This window comes from Hemitrygon akajei, chromosome 18 (assembly GCF_048418815.1).
Source record: "Hemitrygon akajei chromosome 18, sHemAka1.3, whole genome shotgun sequence".
NCBI lineage: Eukaryota > Metazoa > Chordata > Chondrichthyes > Myliobatiformes > Dasyatidae > Hemitrygon > Hemitrygon akajei.
The window spans coordinates 8,333,527-8,354,303 of NC_133141.1; the positions used below are offsets into that span (position 1 = coordinate 8,333,527).

General features: G+C 43.3%; 1 protein-coding gene across 1 annotated transcript in view; it reads left to right on the top strand.

Annotated features, from left to right (window-relative positions):
- mrc2 (mannose receptor, C-type 2) overlaps positions 1 to 20,777 on the top strand; it is a 228,112-nt gene that overhangs the window by 78,972 nt on the left and 128,363 nt on the right. The window contains exons 3-9 of the mRNA XM_073070731.1: positions 1,850 to 2,023; positions 2,971 to 3,135; positions 7,137 to 7,250; positions 10,339 to 10,479; positions 12,283 to 12,471; positions 15,439 to 15,593; positions 17,281 to 17,397. Of these exons, the coding sequence (XP_072926832.1) occupies positions 1,850 to 2,023; positions 2,971 to 3,135; positions 7,137 to 7,250; positions 10,339 to 10,479; positions 12,283 to 12,471; positions 15,439 to 15,593; positions 17,281 to 17,397 (1,055 nt within the window). The remainder of the gene's footprint in view (positions 1 to 1,849; positions 2,024 to 2,970; positions 3,136 to 7,136; positions 7,251 to 10,338; positions 10,480 to 12,282; positions 12,472 to 15,438; positions 15,594 to 17,280; positions 17,398 to 20,777) is intronic.

Here is a 20,777-nt window from a genome sequence, read left to right on the forward strand (position 1 = left end):
ACATTTGGTCCCTCCCAACTAATCAATGCACACCTAAATTATTGGTCACCTTAATTGGATTATCGCGCCCAGCCCCATGCTATAAAAGGTGAGACTTGGCCCTGGATCACTCTCTCTTACAGACCACCTCATTGGAGGTAAATGCATTGATTTATGTTTGGGAAGGTCTATCGTTTGTCCTGGTAAGGGAGCCGCAGCTATCCAAGGTCAAGGGGGATAGCTGTTGTAGTGCTTTTCCCTTGTTCTTTGTATGTGTAACTGTACCCTGTCCCCACACTGCTTCCTGTGTATTGTAGTTGCTTGTGTTGACCCGACTTCCCCTTTAGTAATAAATTCCTTATTATTAAAACTGTGTGTGTCCAGGCCTCTACTTTTGAGACTCAAAGAACCAGTTATTTTCCATCACAACATGTGTACAAGATAATGAGAGGCATTGATGGTATGGATAGTCAGGGGCTTTTTCCCAGGGCTGAAATGACTAGCATGAGAGGGCATAGTTGGAGGAACAACACCTTATATTCTGTTTGGGCAGCCTCCAAACTAATGACATGAACATCGATTTCTCAAACTTCCATAATGCCCCCCCCCCCCCCCATTCACCATTCCCCATCCCCTTTTCCCTCTCTCGCTTTATCTCCTTACCTGCCCATCACCTTCCTCTGGTGCTCCTCCTCCTTCACTTTCTTCCATGGCCTTCTGTCCTCTCTTATCAGATTCCCCTTTCTCCAGCCCTTTATCTCTTTCACCAATCAACTTCCCAGCATTTTACTTTGCTCCTCCCCCTCCTGGTTTCACCTATCACCTTGTGTTTCTCTCCCCACTCCCTGCACCTTTTAAATCTATTCCTCAGCTTTTTTTTCCAGATCTGCTGAAGGGTCTTGGCCCGAAATGTCGACCTTGCTCTTTTCCATGGGTGCTGTCTGGCCTGCTGAGTTCCTCCAGCATTTTGTGTGTGTTGCTTGGATTTCCAGCATCTGCAGATTTTCTCTTGTTTGCTATTTAAAAACTGTTTGCTCAAAGCACGATGTAGTGTCTAATGGCCACACAATGTACACATGACTGGTTCTAGTTACAAAATGTTTAGCAACAGCCTCCTGCCCCAATTAAGTGGCATAGAATCCAAAATAAATGAAAGGATCCCTGGCTATTTTCTCGATTTGTTTTTGTTCTATAAGAGTTATCTCCAAATTAGTGACTGTCCCGATTAACCAATGGTTCAATTAACTGGAAACCACAGTATATTTACATATATCATTGCATCCTGTGAACATGACACATTACATATATTACGCCAAGTACACTAGACGGCTCTCCCTCTTTACAGAAAACACTTTAAATACTACATAGTGTAGCAGGCAGTGAATACAGATTCAGCCTATTCACTAGTTTCCTTAGTTAGAACAACCTCCTCAATTGTCTCTGATGTTGTCCACAGCCAGAAGAACCGACTGACTTGACTCACTGCTGTTCTGTGCCTCATTACAGTAGTTCACTCCGTAAAGTGCAGACCCTGAGGAGAGCATTATGCAGTGATGTAGATTTTGTGCTCAAAGCCGTTTCCATCCCCTTATAGGAGAAGCTACCCAATCATCGCCCTTCTGCCAGCATGTGTAAATGTGTTGTGCAACAAGGTGCTCTAGCAACTTTTTATTTACCTGCACTTTTACTGTAGGTGTTAGACTTTATTCTGCATTATTATTGTTTTACCTTGTTCTACATTATGTAATGATTTGATCTGTGTGAACAGTACGCAAGACAAACTTTCCACTCTATCTCAGTGCCAGTGACAATAATAAACCAATTCCAGTTTCAAAATCAATTCAAAATTGATGTGTTATTTTTCCTTTAGAGATCTACACCATCCAGGGGAACTCCCACGGGAAGCCCTGCACCATCCCATTTATATACGACAGCCATTGGTTCCATGACTGCACCGTCATTGGGCGGGAAGACGGCCACCTTTGGTGTGCAACAACGGTGGACTACGGGAAGGATGAAAGATGGGGATTCTGTCCCATCGCAAGTGAGTGAGCTTCACTGTGCAAGGAGGGGAACCTCTCTGTGCTCCGCCACACAGTCCAAGTCTCTGTCTTTCTTCCTTTCTCTGGTGAGAAGCTCTTTGATATTCCCATGAGAGAGTTCACTGCAGAGTTTCTAGTTAGACCATCTTTAGCTATTCCCTGACAGTTTGGCACATCTCATAATGTGAAACTTTATTCAAACTCTTAGCAGTTTACCTGGAGCCATGCAGGTTTATGCCTCCAAAGAAATTTGAAGAGATTTATAGTTTGCTTTTCATATCATTTCTGTTAGGTACAAATGTGAATCTTATGGTACAACTGACTTATTTCAGAGACTGCATGCAAGGAAACTTCAAAATGCAAACTGTGTGCTAGAAATCTGTAGTGTCTGGGACATGAGCCAAGTAATGGCTTTATGGCTGGACACCCAAGTTTGCGAGAATCGTAGTCCGAACCATGCCAAAGGAAGATTTATGATTCTCTCATAGGTTGCAGAGCTGAGAGGGCAGCTCTGCCTCCAGGCAGCTGTGACGGTTCAAGCTGACCTTCTGCTGGAAAGTGTATGTGTTTATGTGTCTGTGGATGTTACGTGAGGGCAATGTTGGGTTTGGCCCAGAGGCTCACTGGCTCAGACTGATGTGCCAGGTTGGCACACAAAGAATGGCCAATTGTGTGAGGCGGGAGCTGGCACCACCGAGTGAGCACCCGAAGCCTGAGAGAGACAGTGAGGCGCGATTGGGAAAGGAGAATAAGCCTTTGTGCCCTCTTTTGCCCACGAGAGTTCTTACAGACTTCTGTGCAATATTTACATGTAACTTTGTCAGGTTTCAACCCACCACATCCAAGGGCTTGTATATTCCAGTGGGACCTGCACCTCCCAGCATTTCTACCATTAAATTGTGCATTGTATGAGACTCTTGACTAAGAGACTACCCTTCTCTGCCTGCAGGTGATGACTGTGAGACCTTCTGGGACAAGGACCCACTGACCAACAGCTGTTACCAGTTCAACTTCCAGTCAACACTGTCGTGGAGCGAGGCTCGCACCAGCTGCCAGCAACAGAATTCCGATCTCCTCAGTATCACCGAACTCCATGAGCAGACCTACATCAATGGTACAGCCGTGACACCTGCACACTACTCCTCTGCCAGTTACAAGATTCTGGGTTCAAGTCCCTGCCCAGGGCTTTAAACACATCATCTGGACTCTCAATGCAGCACAGAAGGCAGGAAAATAGGAGCAGGAATGAGCCACCAAGCCCTCAAGCCTGCCCTGCTATTTCATAAGATTATGGCTGATCTGTGCTGGCCTCAACTCCTCGTGCCAATTCCCCGTAGAGGCCTTTCCTTGATCTTTCACATATTTATCTATCTCTATCTTCAATAAATCTAATGATTTGGCCTCCACCATCCTTACAGACAGAGAATTCCAAAGTTTCACTAACCCCTGAGAGAATAACAAAATCTTGGCACCTCAGTTTTAGGTGACTGTCCCCAAATTTGCTAGTTATGCACCTTTGTCATCATGCACCCAAGAAAATACAGTAAAAATTAAGATCACTTACCCCTCTGACTTGTTCTGCCATTCATCAGATCATAGCTCTTCTGCTTGTAACTTCAAATGTACATTCCCAATCACCATCTGAAGCCTTTCATCCCCTTGCTTGTCATGTTTCTATGAATGTCCATCTTACACACATTAAATCATATACATTTACATATTTCCCTCTCAACGCCATTCTCCTATCTTTGAGAAGAATAGTTCCAAACATCCACAACCCTCAGGGAAAACATTTCATTTTTCTATTAGCTGGGTGGGCACTTATTGTTAAACGATGATGACTCGTTCTGTAGATTGGTAAATTGGTTTATTATAGTCACCTGTACTGAGGTACAGTGAAAAATGTTGTTTTGCACGCCATCCATACAGAACAGTTCACCACATTGAGGTAGTACCAGGGGAAAGCAATAACAGAATGCAAAGTAAGTTACTATACTTTAGTAACATGCAAAAGTGCAGTGCAGGAATTCTTTGAATCATAGAATCTAGATTTAAAAGAGGTTGTTTGTTCATTATGTGCTGTGTTGTTTGACATGGGTGGGCGATCGTGATCTTCCCATGACCATGATTGTTCTTCACAAATTTTTCTACGGAAGTAATTTGCCATTGCCTTCTTCTGGGCAGTGTCTTTACAAGATGGGTGACACCAGCCATTATCAATACTCTTCAGAGATTGTCTGCCTGGTGTCAGTGATCACATAACCAGGACTTGTGATATGCACCAGCTGCTCGTACGACCATCCACCACCTGCTCCCATGGATTCACGTGATCCTGATCGAGGGGCCAAGTTGGTGCTACACCTTGCCCAAGGGTGACCTGCAGGCTAGCAGAGGGAAGGAGCGCCTTACACCTCCTTTGATGGAGACCTATCTCCACTTCACCACCCCATTTTAAAGTGTAGGTGATGATATAGTGACTGGGTCTGCATGAGGGGAAAAATCCTCTCCACATCTACCCTTTCAAAACCCATTAGGGTCTTGTGCTTCAATGAAATCCCCTCTGCTCTGACTGAAACTTGTTCTTTTTAAGTGTACCTTAAACCAGGTTTCCTGTGGCCATTTCTGGTGCAGCAGTTGGGATGTTGCTGATTGCAGTGGAGTTCTCCCACTTCTGGTCAATGTCAATAAAACAGCTGCTCTAGTCATTGATATTGTGGAGTTTGCTGCTAGAATTCCTACACTGTCATCAACGATTATCCATCAGAGAAGTGGTTTGGGCTGTCTTAACATTGCAAGTTCTTTCCCCCCCCCCCCCCTTTTCTTTCTTCAGTGCATGGTGTGCGTGGTAGCTGCAGGCATGGTTAGAATTACAAATGGATTATATAGCACAGATGAAAGCAAGAATTTAAATTTGTATAGCAGCTGTCAGATGCAATGCAGCTTCAAAGCCAACAAGTTACTTTTGAAGCAAAGCCACTGGTGTTGATTTATTGATTGATTGATTGAGTGACTGAGATACTGTGAGGAGTCGGCCCTTCCAACCCTTTGAGCTGCGCTGCCCAGCAATTCCCGGAGTTAATCCCAGTCTATTCACGAGATAATTTACAATGACCAATTACCGTACCAACCAGTGTGTCTTTGGACTGTGGGGGGAAACCAGAGCACCGGAGAAAACCCATGCGGTCACGGGGAGAACAGGCAGCGGCCGAATTGAAGCCGTACTGTAAAGCACTGTGCTAACCACTACCTTGCCGCCCACGGTTTTGAAGAGATGCGAGGTAGCTAATCGCAGGTTTAAACTCTTCCTGTTCCCGCCATCCCACTGAAATAATCAAATAATCTTCGACCTCTGGACCAGGAGGCACCAAACTAAATGGCAGGAATGGCTTGGGACGTGAGGCTGTGGGGTGGGGTGGTGCGGGAGAGAGAGATAGGTTATGATGCTAGAACTTACATTTCTGGCAGTGCGGGTGTTGAAAATTTGCGACCAATTGGCTTAGAGAGGTCCAAGGTCATTTAGCTGCTGACCCTGCTCCTCATTGAGGTCAACCAATCCTCTTACTGCGATGTCCGCACTGGTTTCCAACACATTATGTAAATTGGAGGAGCCAGCACAGGTTGCTTCTATTAGAGATATTGTGGTATCGTTTCCCACTGCTCTCGCTGTAGTATTTTTGTATGTTTTTTTAATGTTTTCTTTTCCACTCAGCTGGTCACGTGACCTGCCAGCTCTGGGATTTCAGTGAGGGAGGGGGAGGTTAGGATGGAGCCCAGGGGAATAACTTCCATTAATATTTTGCATCAGCCTAAGTTGGAAGGTTCCCATGTTGTGAGTCATTTCCTCTGGCAGAAGCCCGTGAGCAATGTATGGCTGAAGCTGCCGAGACAGCAAAGTTTTCACTCCAAATGCCTGCAGTCTGCTCTCTTGGTTCATTCTAATTTGCAAAAACTTGAATGATAGAGAAGTGGGGGTCCACAGACACGGCTGATAATGACATTTTAATATTGAGTAAAAGAGCGACTAATGTGCTTGTCCTTAAACTAAAATGCTGAGTTTTCAGTTCCCAACCCAAGAAACTCATAGCAGTTCAATATTCAAGACAAAGGTGTATAGATTTTCAGACATTAAGGCTACCAAGGGTTGTGGGGTTAGTGTGGGAAATAGGAGCTGTGTTACAGTTCAGTCATAATGTTGTTGAATGAAGGAGCCTGGTTGAATGGTTTGGACTTCTGATATCATTACATTCCTCTGTTTAATTTCAGAGTGGGCTTAATGATGTGATATTAGTGGGATCTCGTTTCCCACTTTTGATGTGGAGGCATGCAATATTTGCCAAGTTTTCCATCAGTGTCGAACTCTGTCCCTCTGACCCCAAAACCCCACCAACTCTGCAATCTTCTTTCAGCTGAGGCCACACAGTTTGCAGCAGGAATGATAAGGACTGTGTGTGGGAACTGTGGACAGTTAGTCTGACCACCAGTTCATATGAAATTGATGTGATTTGTAATTACGAATGTGATAAGGGGGTATTTTAAACTCATGATAGACAGTCAAGTTGGCTTTATGAAAGGAAAACCACATTTGATGAATCTAATGGAGTTTTATTGAGGATATATTTACTTACTGCCTGTTTAGGCACTGCCATTTAAGGCAGCAGTGGAGGTTCTCCATCTCTGTCTGTCCATACAGTCGTACACAGATATAGAGTGATTCTTCATTGCTGTTTCTGTAAACATTTAATTTTACCAGTCAAGGCTGTTAGCCCTGAGCTGAACCCTCGAACCCGTAGGATCAGTGGACCACTCTTAGTCTGACCTCTGCACTTTGACCTGTTTGGCATGGCTGACCCTACCAAGAGCCAAAGTACTCCTCATCCCAGTCCCTTTATTCTGAAGTTGTGCCCTCAGATCCTAGGCTCTTCTACTGTTGGAAGCATTCTCTCCAGATCCACTCTGTCCAGGCCTTCTCCTCATCTTTCCAAACTCCATCGAGTACAGGCCCAGAAACATCAAAACCTCAAACTGTGCATGATCAGTGTATAATGATGATGAAACAAGTAAAGTGCTGTTAGTCTAGGCAATATATTTATGCTGTGATGTTGTTTCCTTTTCTAGGCCTGCTGACTGGCTACAGTGCGACTCTTTGGATTGGCCTGAATGATCTGGACATTAATGGTGGCTGGCAGTGGTCAGATGGGTCCCCACTGAAGTACCTCAACTGGGAGAGTGGTAATCAATTCTAAATATTTCAGTAATTCTTTCCTGTCTAAAACATCTTCTTTTCCCCAACCAACTCACCAGGTTATGGACTAGATTGGTGTGTTGTCTCAGATGCTTTCTGGCATTAAAGTAATCCAATTTCTTCCTCAAGACTAGATTACCTTAGAGATGGTCTAAGTCTGCCATGCTGTATTGCTTCCAGTTAAGATGGCGCTGGTGAACTTTAGCGGCTTCTGACTGGTCACCAGTAAAGCAAGGAAAACAACTAAATATTTTGTTAACCACACTTTTTCTGGTAAATGATCATCGCAAGCAATAGTCTGTAACTTCCCTTTAGACTTAATGTGACAGAACCGAGGTGAGGTAGCAGGCCTGCCGCCGAGAGTGAGGAAGACCCGAGGTACAATTGTTCTAAGGACCGTGCCGAAGACCAAATTGAGGTGGTGAGGTCCAGGTAGTTTGACTGAACTTGATGTTTGGACAGAGACTTAAGTGCCTTGCTGAATCAGAAAGATCAGATACAGGCTGAATTGAGGCGTCGAGGTCCAGGCCCCAGAGCGTTCTGATTCAACTAGACTCAATGTATGGACATTTAGGCACGGGCCAGATTGAAAAGCTTAGGGTGTTGGGACCCAAGGAAAAGGATGGGCCAGTTCAGATCGGTGCTCCATGAGGTTTACTCAGCTCTCTGCTGAACTATGGGAATCTCCTGTGGTTCTTTTTCTCTCTGCACATTGGGTGTTCGACAGTCTTTTATGTATTTGAGTTTTGTGGCTGCCTGTTAGGAGATGAATCTCAAGTTTGTATAACGTATACATACTTTGATAATAAATGTACCTTGAACTTTGAAATACTCAGCAGGTCAGGTGATAGCTGTGGAGAAAGAAATAAGCACTGCAGATGATCAGCAATTCAATAACTTTCAATTTTCAGCACCCACATTTCCCCCCCCCTTCTGGTTAATTCATTTTCTCTCAATTCCACTTCCTTCAGGCATCTTTGAGGTATTCACTAATTGTCCTCATCCACTTTCTCTTTTTTCACTCTTTCACAGGCTTTCCTTTCCATTCTTTCTCCCTCTCCCACAATCCCAGTGTTATAAAACTTGTTTTGATTTCTAACTCTTCTTAATTCTGATGAAAGGGCATTGAGTCGCAACATTAACCCTAGGAAGGTACTGAATATTTTCAGCAAATGTTTGATTTCATATTTGCAACATTAGTGAGGTAAGGGGATTACTCTGTGAGCCAGCGTAGACTCCAATGGACTAAATGGCCTCTTATAATGTCTTAAGGAAATTTCTGGAACGTGGAGACTGATATAAGGGTCCGTGTTGCAGTTCATCCCCGGCAGCTGTGTAACAGAGGATTCTCTAATCTATGAACTGTTCCCAGGGACACACACTGAGAAGGTCATTAACTTGGTGAAGAAGACCCTTTGGTCTGCCTGAATCTTGTTGGTCTTCCAGCACAGAGAGATGTCTGTGAGGGAATGCTGCAGAGTGGCACGGTCCAGGCTGCTGAGGGACACACTGAAGCTGAGGCTCTGTGGGGAAGGGCAACGGTCTGGGCTCCTCCCGTCACCTTACCTGGAGGGGCAGAGGTGAATGGGGTTCATGTTAGGGATCTATGGCATAAACAACTTTAATCATGAATAAAGTGTATCTTTGAACATAAGAGTTACTAAGTGATGAAGGACATGCACTAGTTGTGTTGTATTTCCTCTATATATTTGTGAACTCTTTTCACTGGAATCGAGAGGCAGCAGCTGTACTGGCTTTGCCTCTGTGCCACTCCTCACCCCAATAAGGACCTGCACAGCTACAGCCACACTGCCCGTGCTTTCAGGCACGCCTTGCCTTTGAAATATGTATAAGCAGATCAACTATGAGTTTCATAATGTTTCCAAAGAAATTCTCTGTCACACTTTCTCACTTTATCTTCTCTCACTTTTTCTTTCTGTCTCTGACTGTCCCTTTATCTATCTAATTTCCTTTTGCCCTTATCTCTCCATTTTCCTTTCTCTTCATCCCTTTTTCTGCCATTCACTTCCACTTGCTTTCCAACTCTGGTTTTCTCCTTAGTCTGCCTTCCCTAATATCTTTTTGTTGAAGTTGTGAGCTGAGCCAGTCACAACATCAGTTCAGTCTCACTTTCCAGATGGAACTCATTGGGAAACCACCAAAGGCAGATTTTATTCTTCTCCCCTTGTCAAGTGGTGACCTTTTTATTTGATTAACCTTGTGTAGGTGAGTAGTTGAATGTGGGTGGAGTTGATAGGAATGTGAGAAGAATAGGTTTTTGGGAACATTTGAAGGGTAGGAGGATTGCTCTGTGAGCTGGCATAGACTCCGTGATCTTCCAAAGTCATAAAAGAATGGACATTCTGGATCAGGGTACATGCTATTTAGCTAGCATCTACTCTTTCACCTGTCTGGCATGGGTGATCCTACCAAAAGCCAAAGCACACGGCCCTGACTCCAGTCAGCACAGCTCTCCAGGTCACTGAGGCACACAAGCGTCTAAACCACAACAAAGGTTCAACACTGGGGTTAATGGATTATCCTTAGACAAGGATAAGAAGCACAGCTGTGGTCTCTCTGTTCCAACAACCCAGCTTTGTTCTTGACTTGATGTGGTGTCTTATGTGTAGTGTGCACACTCTTCCTGTGCCCACATGGGGTATCTCCAGGTTTCTAGTTTCCTGAAATGTCCCAAAGACATACAACTTGGTACATTAATTTGCCTCTGTGGAATACTCCTTGAGTGGTAGAATTGATGGCAATGTTGGGAGAATAGGTTACAGGGGGAATTAGTGCAGGAATAGGATTGCCCTGTGGCTTAGAGGTGACTCAATTTAAAGTAAAGAAGTCCGAAATTGTCACAATTTCAACCAGAAACAATCTCCAGCACAATGCCCTTTGGTTAAAATTAAAATTGGATCATGTGGCACATAAAATTGAGCACTACACTCTCTGGCTGTGAGGTTTGAATCCTTGAATCTGTATATGGTCACAGGGTAAGCTGACCAGAGGCCTGCTCTTGGCATGAACCAAGTCCAGCAATAATTTAACTTCTTCCCTTTCTCCCTCTGGTAGATCAGCCAGTGAACTCATTAGAGGAAAATTGTGGGGTTATCCGGACTGAATCTTCAGGAAGGTGGCAAAACAAAGACTGTGGCATCGCTAGGCCATACGTCTGCAAGAAGAAGCCAAAATTAAATGACCGTGTAACCATAGGTAAGGAATTATCCAGGTGTGCTGGCTCCCTAATTAACACAGAATCCCTGTGCCATGTCAGGGCAGAATAGGCTTATACTATTGAGTAAAGTTTCAGTAGAACAAACCCTCTCTATCCTATCAGTCACTAGCAGCCTGACACTAATCCACCAATCAAGAACAAATCTTTGGTTCCTCTAATGTACTCCAGCCTTGATCACCAGTGGGACTTTTTACCGTAGATTCCACACACAGTTTGGAAGTACAATGTGCTTGCAGTTTTATTCTTCATTGGCACGGTAGCTTCCCAACTGTGTGTGGAATCTACAGTAAGAAGTCCCACTGGTGATCAAGGCTGGAGGTACATTAGAGGAACCAAAGATTAGGTGAGAAGATGGAGCTGGGGTTGTAGAATGGTCATGATTTCAAAAGAAGGCAGGAAATAATGTGGCCCAGAACTGTAGGGGGTGCCAAGTGTCATATAGAAGTGAGAGATGCCAGATCAGGTCAGAAGAGCAGATCCCCTTTTTTGGCTAATAGAGCCATCAAGGAAGCTCCTAATTTTCCAGTGTGTCCCGAACTTAAGCCAGACCTATGGGTTAATTGTGTGGTTGTTTCTGTCCCTGATATGGCAGGAATTTGCAAATTATGGCTCATTATGATTAAAAGCAGATGATATTTTAGTGGAGCCCTGAGTAAAAATAGGATGCCCTTGAGTAACCCAGCTGGAGGAGTCTCAAGCTGTGTGAGGGCTTGAAGAATCCTCAGTGTATGCCAACTAGTGTTAATTATGTTTGCTTCCTCTGTGAGCAACTGCAGTGCTCCCCGAAACTCTGAGATCATCAAGTTGGGAGACGGTTCCTCTTCTTTAAGGTGTCAGATTATATCGGGTGTGGAGGTTTGGAAGAAGGAAAATCCTGATTCAAAAACAAGGAAATGAAGGGCTAAGATGAGAGCTGAGTTGTTTAAGAAGGAAATCAAAAAAACTTTACACAAAGAGAAATGGAAACTGTCTCTGAAATTACCTGAGCTTTGAAGTAACTGTCATTGTCAAGACAGTGATTGATTCATTAATCTGGAAAGGAAAAGAAACTGCTGGAGGAACTCAGTGAATCAGGCGGGAAAGGGGTAGTCAACGTTTCAGATCGAGACAGTTCATTAAGCCTGAGTGTAGAGGAGAGATAGCCAGAATAAAGAGTTAGAGGGAGGGGTGAGGCAGGGGCTAGCAGAAGCTACGTGGTGAGGATGGAGGTAATGGGCAAATGGAGCCAGGTGGGGAAGGGAGAGGAGTAGAAACAGAGGTGTGAAGGTGATTGGCGGAGACATGAGATGTTGTGGATGCTGGAATTTGGGAAATAAGGAAGGAGGTAAGTGAAACCAGATAAAGGAAGGATGATAAGCAGGTGAAAACAGTTAGGATTGAGAAAGTATTTGAAAGGTGAGGTTTCCATGAGATGTGGAACAAAAGCAAGCAGATAGATGGAGTTCAGATGCAAACTAAGTGTAAATCTGACAGGTAGAATGGGTCGAAGGGGCGAATGGCCTCTATATTCTCAGAGTTTGGCTGCAACCATTGTGAGTGTTGAATTCTGGCAAGATTGTCTTGACTCTGGTTTCCTTTTCTCTTCATTGCAATAGCATATTTGCTTCTAAAAGAACTTAATTGCTGCAAGGCACTGGCACGTCTGGAGGCAATGGAAGAAGCCATATACAACATTTTGTTTATTTCTCATCACATTCCAAATCCCCTAAATAAGAATAAGAGTCTGAGTTCTACTGACTGCCTCTTCTTGTCGAGGACTTAACCATGTATTTCCCTTCTAGATTCCTGTGCCAATCAGACAACCAAGTGTGAACCCGGCTGGTTGAAATTCCAATGCAATTGTTACCGGCTGAATCGAGAAAACAAGAGCTGGCAGGAATCCCAGAAGAGCTGCATGCGGTCTGAGGGCAACCTGGTCAGCATCCACCACCTGGCTGAGCTGGAATTCATCCTCACCCAAGTCAAGCAAGGTACAGCCATGATTCTCATGAAAAGCGGGTCTCCCTCTTTGCAGGCAAAAAAAAAAAACGCACATGCAACCAATGACTTCTGCTTTTCACGGAGTTTTGCTCCGTGCTCAGGACAAGTTATTGTTGAAGTTGGTCACACTGTATGGAGTAATCTGTCTTTGTGTCTGTTGCTGGATTCCTCTGCCATCAAGTCTCTGTTTAATAGTTTATCCATACACGAACCTGCGCTTAAAGCTTCTGATCAGTGAGCCAGATAACCTGTAAGCCTAACTGGTTTCACGGACATTGAGTACTCCATTTATAAAGCCAAATGTCCCCAGTATGGGGTAAGTGGTGGAATCTAGTGGGGAGAGTTGATTGGAATGCAGGGAGAATGGAGGAGAGTTAGTGTGGTGGGTGTTTGATGTCAGGTGCAGACTGAGTGGGCTTGTATGGCCCAGTTCTGCACTCTGTTACAGTGAGAGCTCTGCTCTTTAGAAATTGGCACAGAATTATTTTCTTGATCAGGCAACCATAGATTGAGACAGGTATAGATAGGGTAAATGCAAGCAGGCTTTTTCCACTGAGGTTGGGTGAGACTAGAACTAGAGGTCATAGGTTAAGGGTGAAAAGTGAAAAGTTTAAGGGGAAAGTGAGGGGAAACTTCTTCAGTCAGAGGATGGTGAGAGTGTGGAATGAGCTGCCAGTGGAAGTGATGGTTGTGGTTTCAATTTCAGCACTGAAGAGAAATTTGGATAGGTACATGGATGGGAGGGGTATGGAGGGCTGCAGTCTAGATGCAGGTTCATGGGACTAGGCAGATTAATAGTTTGGCACAGACTAGATGGGCCGAATGGCCAGTTTTTGTGCTGTAGTGTTTTATGACTCTATGACTCTAACCCTACCCCAGATGTTCACCTCACCTGGAAAACAATAGATTCAACAGTGCATCTCCTCCTTCAGGACTGCATCTGTCAAGTGTACATCATTTGCTTGGTCATGGATGAGGTTTCAACACAACCTCAGGACCGAGGCTGCTACCAGCTGCCAGGCTGACCTCCTGTTTCCTGGTCACAGAGTGGGATATCCCTTCAACAATCTCCAAGAGATGGATTCTGGCAGAGAAGTTCCATGTTTCAGTGCAGCTGCAGTTTGATGTCTACTACAGCTCAGAATTAAAGCATTTACGTTTCTCCATGATCTCATTCTTAAATTCACTCCTAATTATTATGATCTACAACACTAAGATTCCTGAGCTCTTCCAATTCTAGTCTCTGATAAATACCCACTTTTTCTCCAATTGGCAGCCATGGTTTCAGCTTCCTGGGTTATAAGGCATCTTGGTTAACTCAGCTGCAGAGGGAGGGAGGAAAAAGGTCAAGGGGGTGATAGTTACAGAAAATGGACCCTTCAGAAGGGTTCTGATGAAGAGTCTTCGACAGAAGCATTAATATTTTGGTCTCTGCCCAGTTGCTGCCTGACTTGCTGAGTGTTCCTGAACCTCACTGCACCCTTAGGACAGTACAGCACTGAAACAGGCCTCTCAGCCCACGATAACTATGCTCCCATGATGCCAATTTAAACCATGGACCTATCTGCACATGGTCTATTTCTCCCCATTCCCTCCCTAATCATAGGCCTGTCTAAATGCCTGTTAATCATTTTTTATTGGATCCATTTCCACCACTTCCTCCCGGCAGAGCCTCCCAGACACCCATCGCTCTGTGTAAAAAAAATTACCTCATAAATCTCCTTTAAACTTCCCCCTCTCACCTTAAACCTATCACTTCTAGTATTTGACATTTCTATCCTGGGACAAAGATTCTGATTAACTACTCTAAGAATGCCTCTCCTAATGCTTACATACTTCTGTAAAGTCACACCTCAGAAACCAATGCCCCAGAGAAAATAATCCAAATTTATTCAACCTTTCCCTATAGTTGATACTTTCTAATCCTGGCGGAGCTCTTCTGCGCTTCTCCAAAACGGCACACAATACGCCAAGTGTGGACCAGCCTAAGTTTTATATGGCTGTGGCATGAACTCCTGACCTTTATACTCAATGCCCTAACCGATGAAGGCAAGAATGCTGTACACAGTCTCTACCACATTCCTTTAAAAACTAAACACTTTCAACAAATTTTCAGTCATTTTGTCCTAATGTCTCCTTTATAAGTAAGTCATCTTTTGCTTAGTAACTTTAAGTGAAGAACCTGACAGAGTTCTGCCCTTGCTGCATGAAGCTAGCTTGCCTTACAGTGCAGGACTACTTACTGTGTTGTTATATGTTGTAACTGTTTTGTACCAAGTACTAACATCTGGTTGGGGCAGGTGTCTATCTGCAATCACTCTGAGGAGCAAATACAGTGGTTAGATAGGATGGACAGAATCTATAGCCCGAATAAAAAGCAATGTTTCAGATTCTGGACCTTTTGAAAACCTCTTCACCCAAGTTTGAACAAACTTTTGAAACTACTTGCCCTGCAGTATCATTTGACAAATGTAATAATTATGACGGCCAGCTGTTGTAAAGTTATACGAGTGTAACTACAAATTCTTAAACATCGCTGCTATGCAAAAGGATGGAATACAGGGAACAACAGGTGGTAGCTTGTCAGTAAGCCTTCTTGAAGCTCTTCAGCCTCTCAGTCCCACCTTCCTTTCTCACCGTTGTTTTCACCATGGCAGCTGTCACCCTAAACTCTCCTTTCTCAGTTCCTTTGAGCTACCGATGCACTTAATCTAGAATGAAACTAGAATGCCACAGGTGCTGGAAATCAGAAATACAAACAGAAAATTCTGGATATACTCAGCAGGTCAGGCAGCATCCGTGGAAAGAGAAAAGGAGTTTCTGCTCCTGGTGAAAGGCCCTTCATCAGAATCCTGTTACGTGTCTGTGCTCTGTGCAGTTTTGACATATCTGTGGGCTTAGGTGAGCTGGTGTTAACGTCTTTCCTCAGCTCCCTAAACCTCTCTTTCTTGCTGCAGATGTTGAGAAGTTGTGGATTGGTCTCAACGACATCAAACACCAGATGAACTTCGAATGGTCAGATGGAAGTCCTGTTCAGTTTACCTACTGGCATCCCTTTGAGCCGAACAACACTGCAGACAGCCAAGAGGACTGCATCATTCTCTGGGGCTCGGTAAGGGATGGTCACACCATCAGGAGAGCTAAAAGTGCCGGAACAGAACTAAGAATGTTTTTGGAGTTTGTTTCACCTCTGAATAGTTAATGAGCATATTTGGAAGCCTTTGCCTCCTCTACTGTGAGTTGGTGTCTGTATAATGCCATGTAATCCGTTTCAGCAAAGAACAGTGGCCAAGCCAGGCAACTGGGATCAATGTCTCCAATCTTAGTAGAAAGTAAAATGGTGTTCATCAGTTTTGAAGAGGTTGAATAAAGTAGGTGGGCAGAAACTGCTTATTGTAACAAAAGAGTTGGTAACCTGAGGGCACATATTGAAGATATCAGGAAAATCACTAGGGGGAGAAGCACAGTATAGAGAGCATTTTGTCACTTGGGAAGCTCTGCCTGAGAGGATGATGAAAGTAAACCCAGTAGCATCTTGAAAATGAAGATTTTTTTATCATAATAGGGAATGTGTAGGAAGAGTTAGACTATTTGGACAGCTCTTTCAAAGTGCTGGTGATTCCTTGGCTTCCTTCTATGATTCTGGTGACTGATGGATCTAAGGAAGTGGATAGCTTGGGAACGAGACCCTAATTTGCAGGAGTTGCAGCAATGGAGAAGGCAAGGCAGAGGGGGAGCAATACTGACAACTGGTGAGTTTATGAAGCAAGCTTCAGTTTACACTCAACACCAAAGCACCACCACCAATATTCAGGTTAATCAAGGGGAAACATTCCGTGCACTTCAGCCTCAATGTTTGGTTTCAATACTCTTCTGGGTATAATGCATTAAGAAGGATTTCCTTGCTCAGGACACACTTTTTGGATATAATGAAGTGTAGGAGATTCCTTTCCCAAAGATAATGAATCATAGAGGTTACTCTCTTCAGGCTTAACGAAGCACAGAGTTTGCCTATCTTGAGCTCCAATTGCAAGCCATTTTAATTCTCACACAAAACTGTCCATCCTCAACTGCCAAAGTGAGGCCAAATACAAACTAGAGAAACAGCACCTTATAGTCTACAATCTAGCGATATGAACAATAAATTCTCCAATTTCAGGAAACCTGTACCCCTTCTGACATGACCAGGTGCTCTCAAACCTCACCCCCAAATCTCACCTGTCTCTATCTCCCACTTTTGTAGTATGATGCATTATATAGGGAGCTTTTTCTGGATTTATTGCAACGTGGGAAATCTCCTTTCTTGGTAATATGTTATTTAATGGATTCACTTTCTGGATAATGCAATACATGAAATAGCCTTTCTGGATATAATGCAGGATAGGAAAAGCCCTTAACAGAAATGACATTGGGCACTGAGACCCCTTCTGGGTTTGGTGTAGAATAAAGTATCCTCTCTGGATATGGCAAGAAATCTTTTAAATGATCCCTTGGGATCAAAGAAATCTTGCTTCTACATCAGATCTGTGAATTCTGAGGTGACTGATTAGGATAACGTGAATTCTTACTTGTATTTATGGGTTGAGTTGAGATCTTGATCTTCAAATATTTTTTTAAAATTTCAGACAGCCAAAGGCATTTAATCCTAGTTAATTTATTCACAGATTTTTGTTAATCTGACACTCTATTAAGTGGGCATTTGAGTTGTGCATCTCTGCGTGACCCCCTGTGCTGTTGCTCCACTACATTGTACATTTACCTTGGTAAACACTGCACCTTCTATCTGTTTTCGGAACCAGGAAGGTTGCTGGAAAGACGGTCTCTGCAACAGCATGCTGCCAGCCATCTGCAAGAAACCTGGCTACTTTTCCACAGAGGAAGAGGAGACGATGGAGGACAACCTCGGCTGTTCAAAGGTCAGTTTACTGGCACTATACCTAAAATCAAAATGTAATTAGTGGTGCTAAAGTCTAATGGCACTAGGGTCCAAAATGGAAATGTAATTAGTGTTACTCCACAGAGCATTGATTCGATCGAGCTCTTGTGCACCTTCAGTATATGCACCCATGCCATCTGTGCATTGGTGTGGCATGATCCCCTACTGGCCTGGCACTCCCTTCAGCAATAAAGCAGTGATTTCCTTGGCACAGGGCAGAGTGTGAATGCTCGAGCTGAGTGTTGTGGTGCACCCTGGAGAACACGGTGACTGCAGGATTTTACTGGCAGTTGGGCTTTTTTCACCCAGAGCAATCTTGGGGGTGGGCCAGCGGTCCTGATAAACAGGGAGAGGGAGACTCAGCAGCTTCTGTCAGAGCCAGTTGGAGATGTGGGTGGACATAGAACTTGAGATTTCAGTCACACCCCCCGTGCCCACTGCCAACCGGCCTGACCCCCACAGCTCATTATCATTCGCCCCACAGACTGCCACTCCACACTGAGAATCATGGCCAGCTTCCCAGCGCTGCAGCCCTGTCAGTAAGACGTATCTCTGTGTATCTGATATTATACTGAGCCCTTAAAGTATTGATTCCAGTAACATGCTTGTTTCTAGAAAGCTATTCCTGAACACTAAGCAAGTTTCCAATGTAGCACTGAAGCTGGAAATTTAAACATAAGCCATGTCAGAAGTACTCAACAGCTCAAGCACCATCTGCGTTGAAACAAGAGTTTTGCTTCATGTGTGTTGGCAGCTGGTTTTTTTGATCTGAGGTTCCTCAGAATTCAAGAATGAGACATAAAAGTTGTTGCTCATGATTGTTTATTAAGTGCTAAGAAAAGAAAGGGATTGGGAAAAGAGAATAGCGAGTACAGAGCCTAGTAGTGAGAGCAGGTGATGGTGGGAAAGGAGCAATGAAAAGAGGGAGGTGCACAAGAGATCTCAGTGGTCGGGAGAGCAGTGGTCTTACCACTGAGATTCATGGGTGGTTGTCCCAACTTTGTCTGAGAATCATTGAGAGGACAATGGAGAATTCCTTTCAGCCCTTTGGGCTTGCTCTACCATTTCGTACATTTATAGCTCAATACCGTAGTTCCTGCATGCTTACCTTTTTGATGGCTTTGTGTCAAAAATCTATTAAAAATCTACCTTCTTAAACCTATTCACTAAGGTTAGCCCCCATAGACCTTTTTAGTGGCAAATTCCACAGGTTCACCATCTTCCTAGTTGAACTTTTTTCTCCCTTATCTCAGACCTAAATATCTTATCAACACTGCTGTCACTACCTGTAGACCACCTGCACCCCAGCTGGAGAAGCATCCTGCTCGCATCCCCTTTATCAAACCCTTCAGAATTGTGATTCTCTCTGGTTCTTTTAAGCTCTAATGAATTCCAGCTAGCTGACCCAATCTCTCATTTGCCAATGCTGGTATCCCAGGAATTAGTCTGGAAACAATTGCTGTGCTCTGTCATTGGCAAGTATAGCCTGACTTTGGTAAGGACATCAACATTGCACGAAGATTCTGCATACAGTACCTTGAAAAAGTATTCAGCCCCCACATCTAATTTCACATTTTACTGTCTCATTTTCTGCATTTAAAATGTATTGAAGAATGATTTTTTTTAGCTAATCTACAAAACGTTATTCATCATGTCAAATCAAAAGAAAAATTCCAAAACCTGTCAGCAACTTATTAAAAATTAAAAACCAAAATTGAGAGGCTGAAAAAGTATTCATCCCCTTCGTAATTACTATGCTAACTTTCCTCAGATGCAATACTGTATAATACCTTATCAACTTATACAATTTGTTGATGTAGAAAATTGGAGAATCACCTGTTTTCAATGAATTCATAAGAATGAATACCCCCTCTCTCTGTAAGGTCCAAAAGTACAGTAGATTTTCAACAGACCAAACCAAAATGAAGGCAAAAGAGTATTCAAGATAAGTTAGAGAAATGATAATAGAGAAGCACAAGTCAACACACAAACCTCCAAGCCAACAACCAGAAGTTGTTTAAAAGCAGCCCAATGAGTCACTTTGTCTCTCACTTCTCCTTACGGGGATGCTTTTGCCTCTACATGCCATCTGGCCTAAAGTCGGGACTTGTGAGAATGAGCGGTGAGCTATAAAGGATCAGCCCTTTGACACTGTGGTATCAAAGAGCCCACCCACCCTGGACATTTCCTCTTCTCCCCTCTCCCATTAGGCAGAAGGTACAAAACCCTGAAAGCACAGGCTCAAGGACAGCTTCTGCCCAACTTGTTATAAGTCTATTGAATGGTTTCCAAGTATGATGACGTGGACTTTTGATCTTACAATCTACCTGATTATGATCTTGCACCTTATTTTTTGCCTGCAATGCACTCTCTCTAGCTTTTACACTTTATTCTACGTTGTTTTTGTTTTACCTTGTTCTCACGCACTGTGTACTGATCTGATCTATACGCAAGATAAGCTTTTCACTGTATCTTGGTATATGTAACAATAATAAACCAATTCCAGTTCCAGATGCAGAATTTCATTGACGGGGCAATGCAAAATTCAAAACCTTTGGCCTTTTCTTTCTCTCTGTTTATGATTGCTCTAACAACTTCCAAGCCCATTGCTTTTTTCCATTCGAGTGCCCAGTTTTACAAATGAAAGCTGCTGAAAGACCCAAAGTTTTAATAAATTACGTAATTCAAAGTCTAAATATAATATTCTTTGATTCAAGCAAGCCGGAAATGACAATAGTACCTTTCTTATAGAGGTATGAAGAAACCTCCTATGTTGTAATTCTCTACTGCAGAGAGATTAACACGTCCAAGAGTTAACAATCTAAGTGGAGTTAGTTTTGGCAAGGTCTGTGAAATTCTTAATGAATGTGTTTCACAGATGTGGGTTTGCTATGCCATTCCATTCCATTTTTCCTTGTGACACAAGAAGCCATTTCAGTTCATTGAGGCACACAGAGCAAATGCATATCCCACTAATTTTCCCTGTACCCAATTCTTTCAACATTCCTATCAGTTCTCTTCTGCGGACTCACTTTCAACTCATGTTCTCAGAATTATTGATTAATTATTTGATTTTCTTGTATTTGCACAATTTGTCTTCTTTCGCACATTGGTTGTCAGTCAGTGTAGTTTTTCATTCTATTTTATTTCTATCTTTTAATGAGAATGCCTACAAGAAAATGAATTTATGTACTTTAATAATAAGTTTACTCTGAACTTTGAATTCTTGCCAGATTCCACCACTCACCAGCATATTGAGGCAATTTTCAGTGATCAATCAACCTACAAACCTTCTGCTCAACTATGTCAATAAATTTTGTATGTCTTTAGTACAACCTTCCAAAGCACTCAAAGTTATAT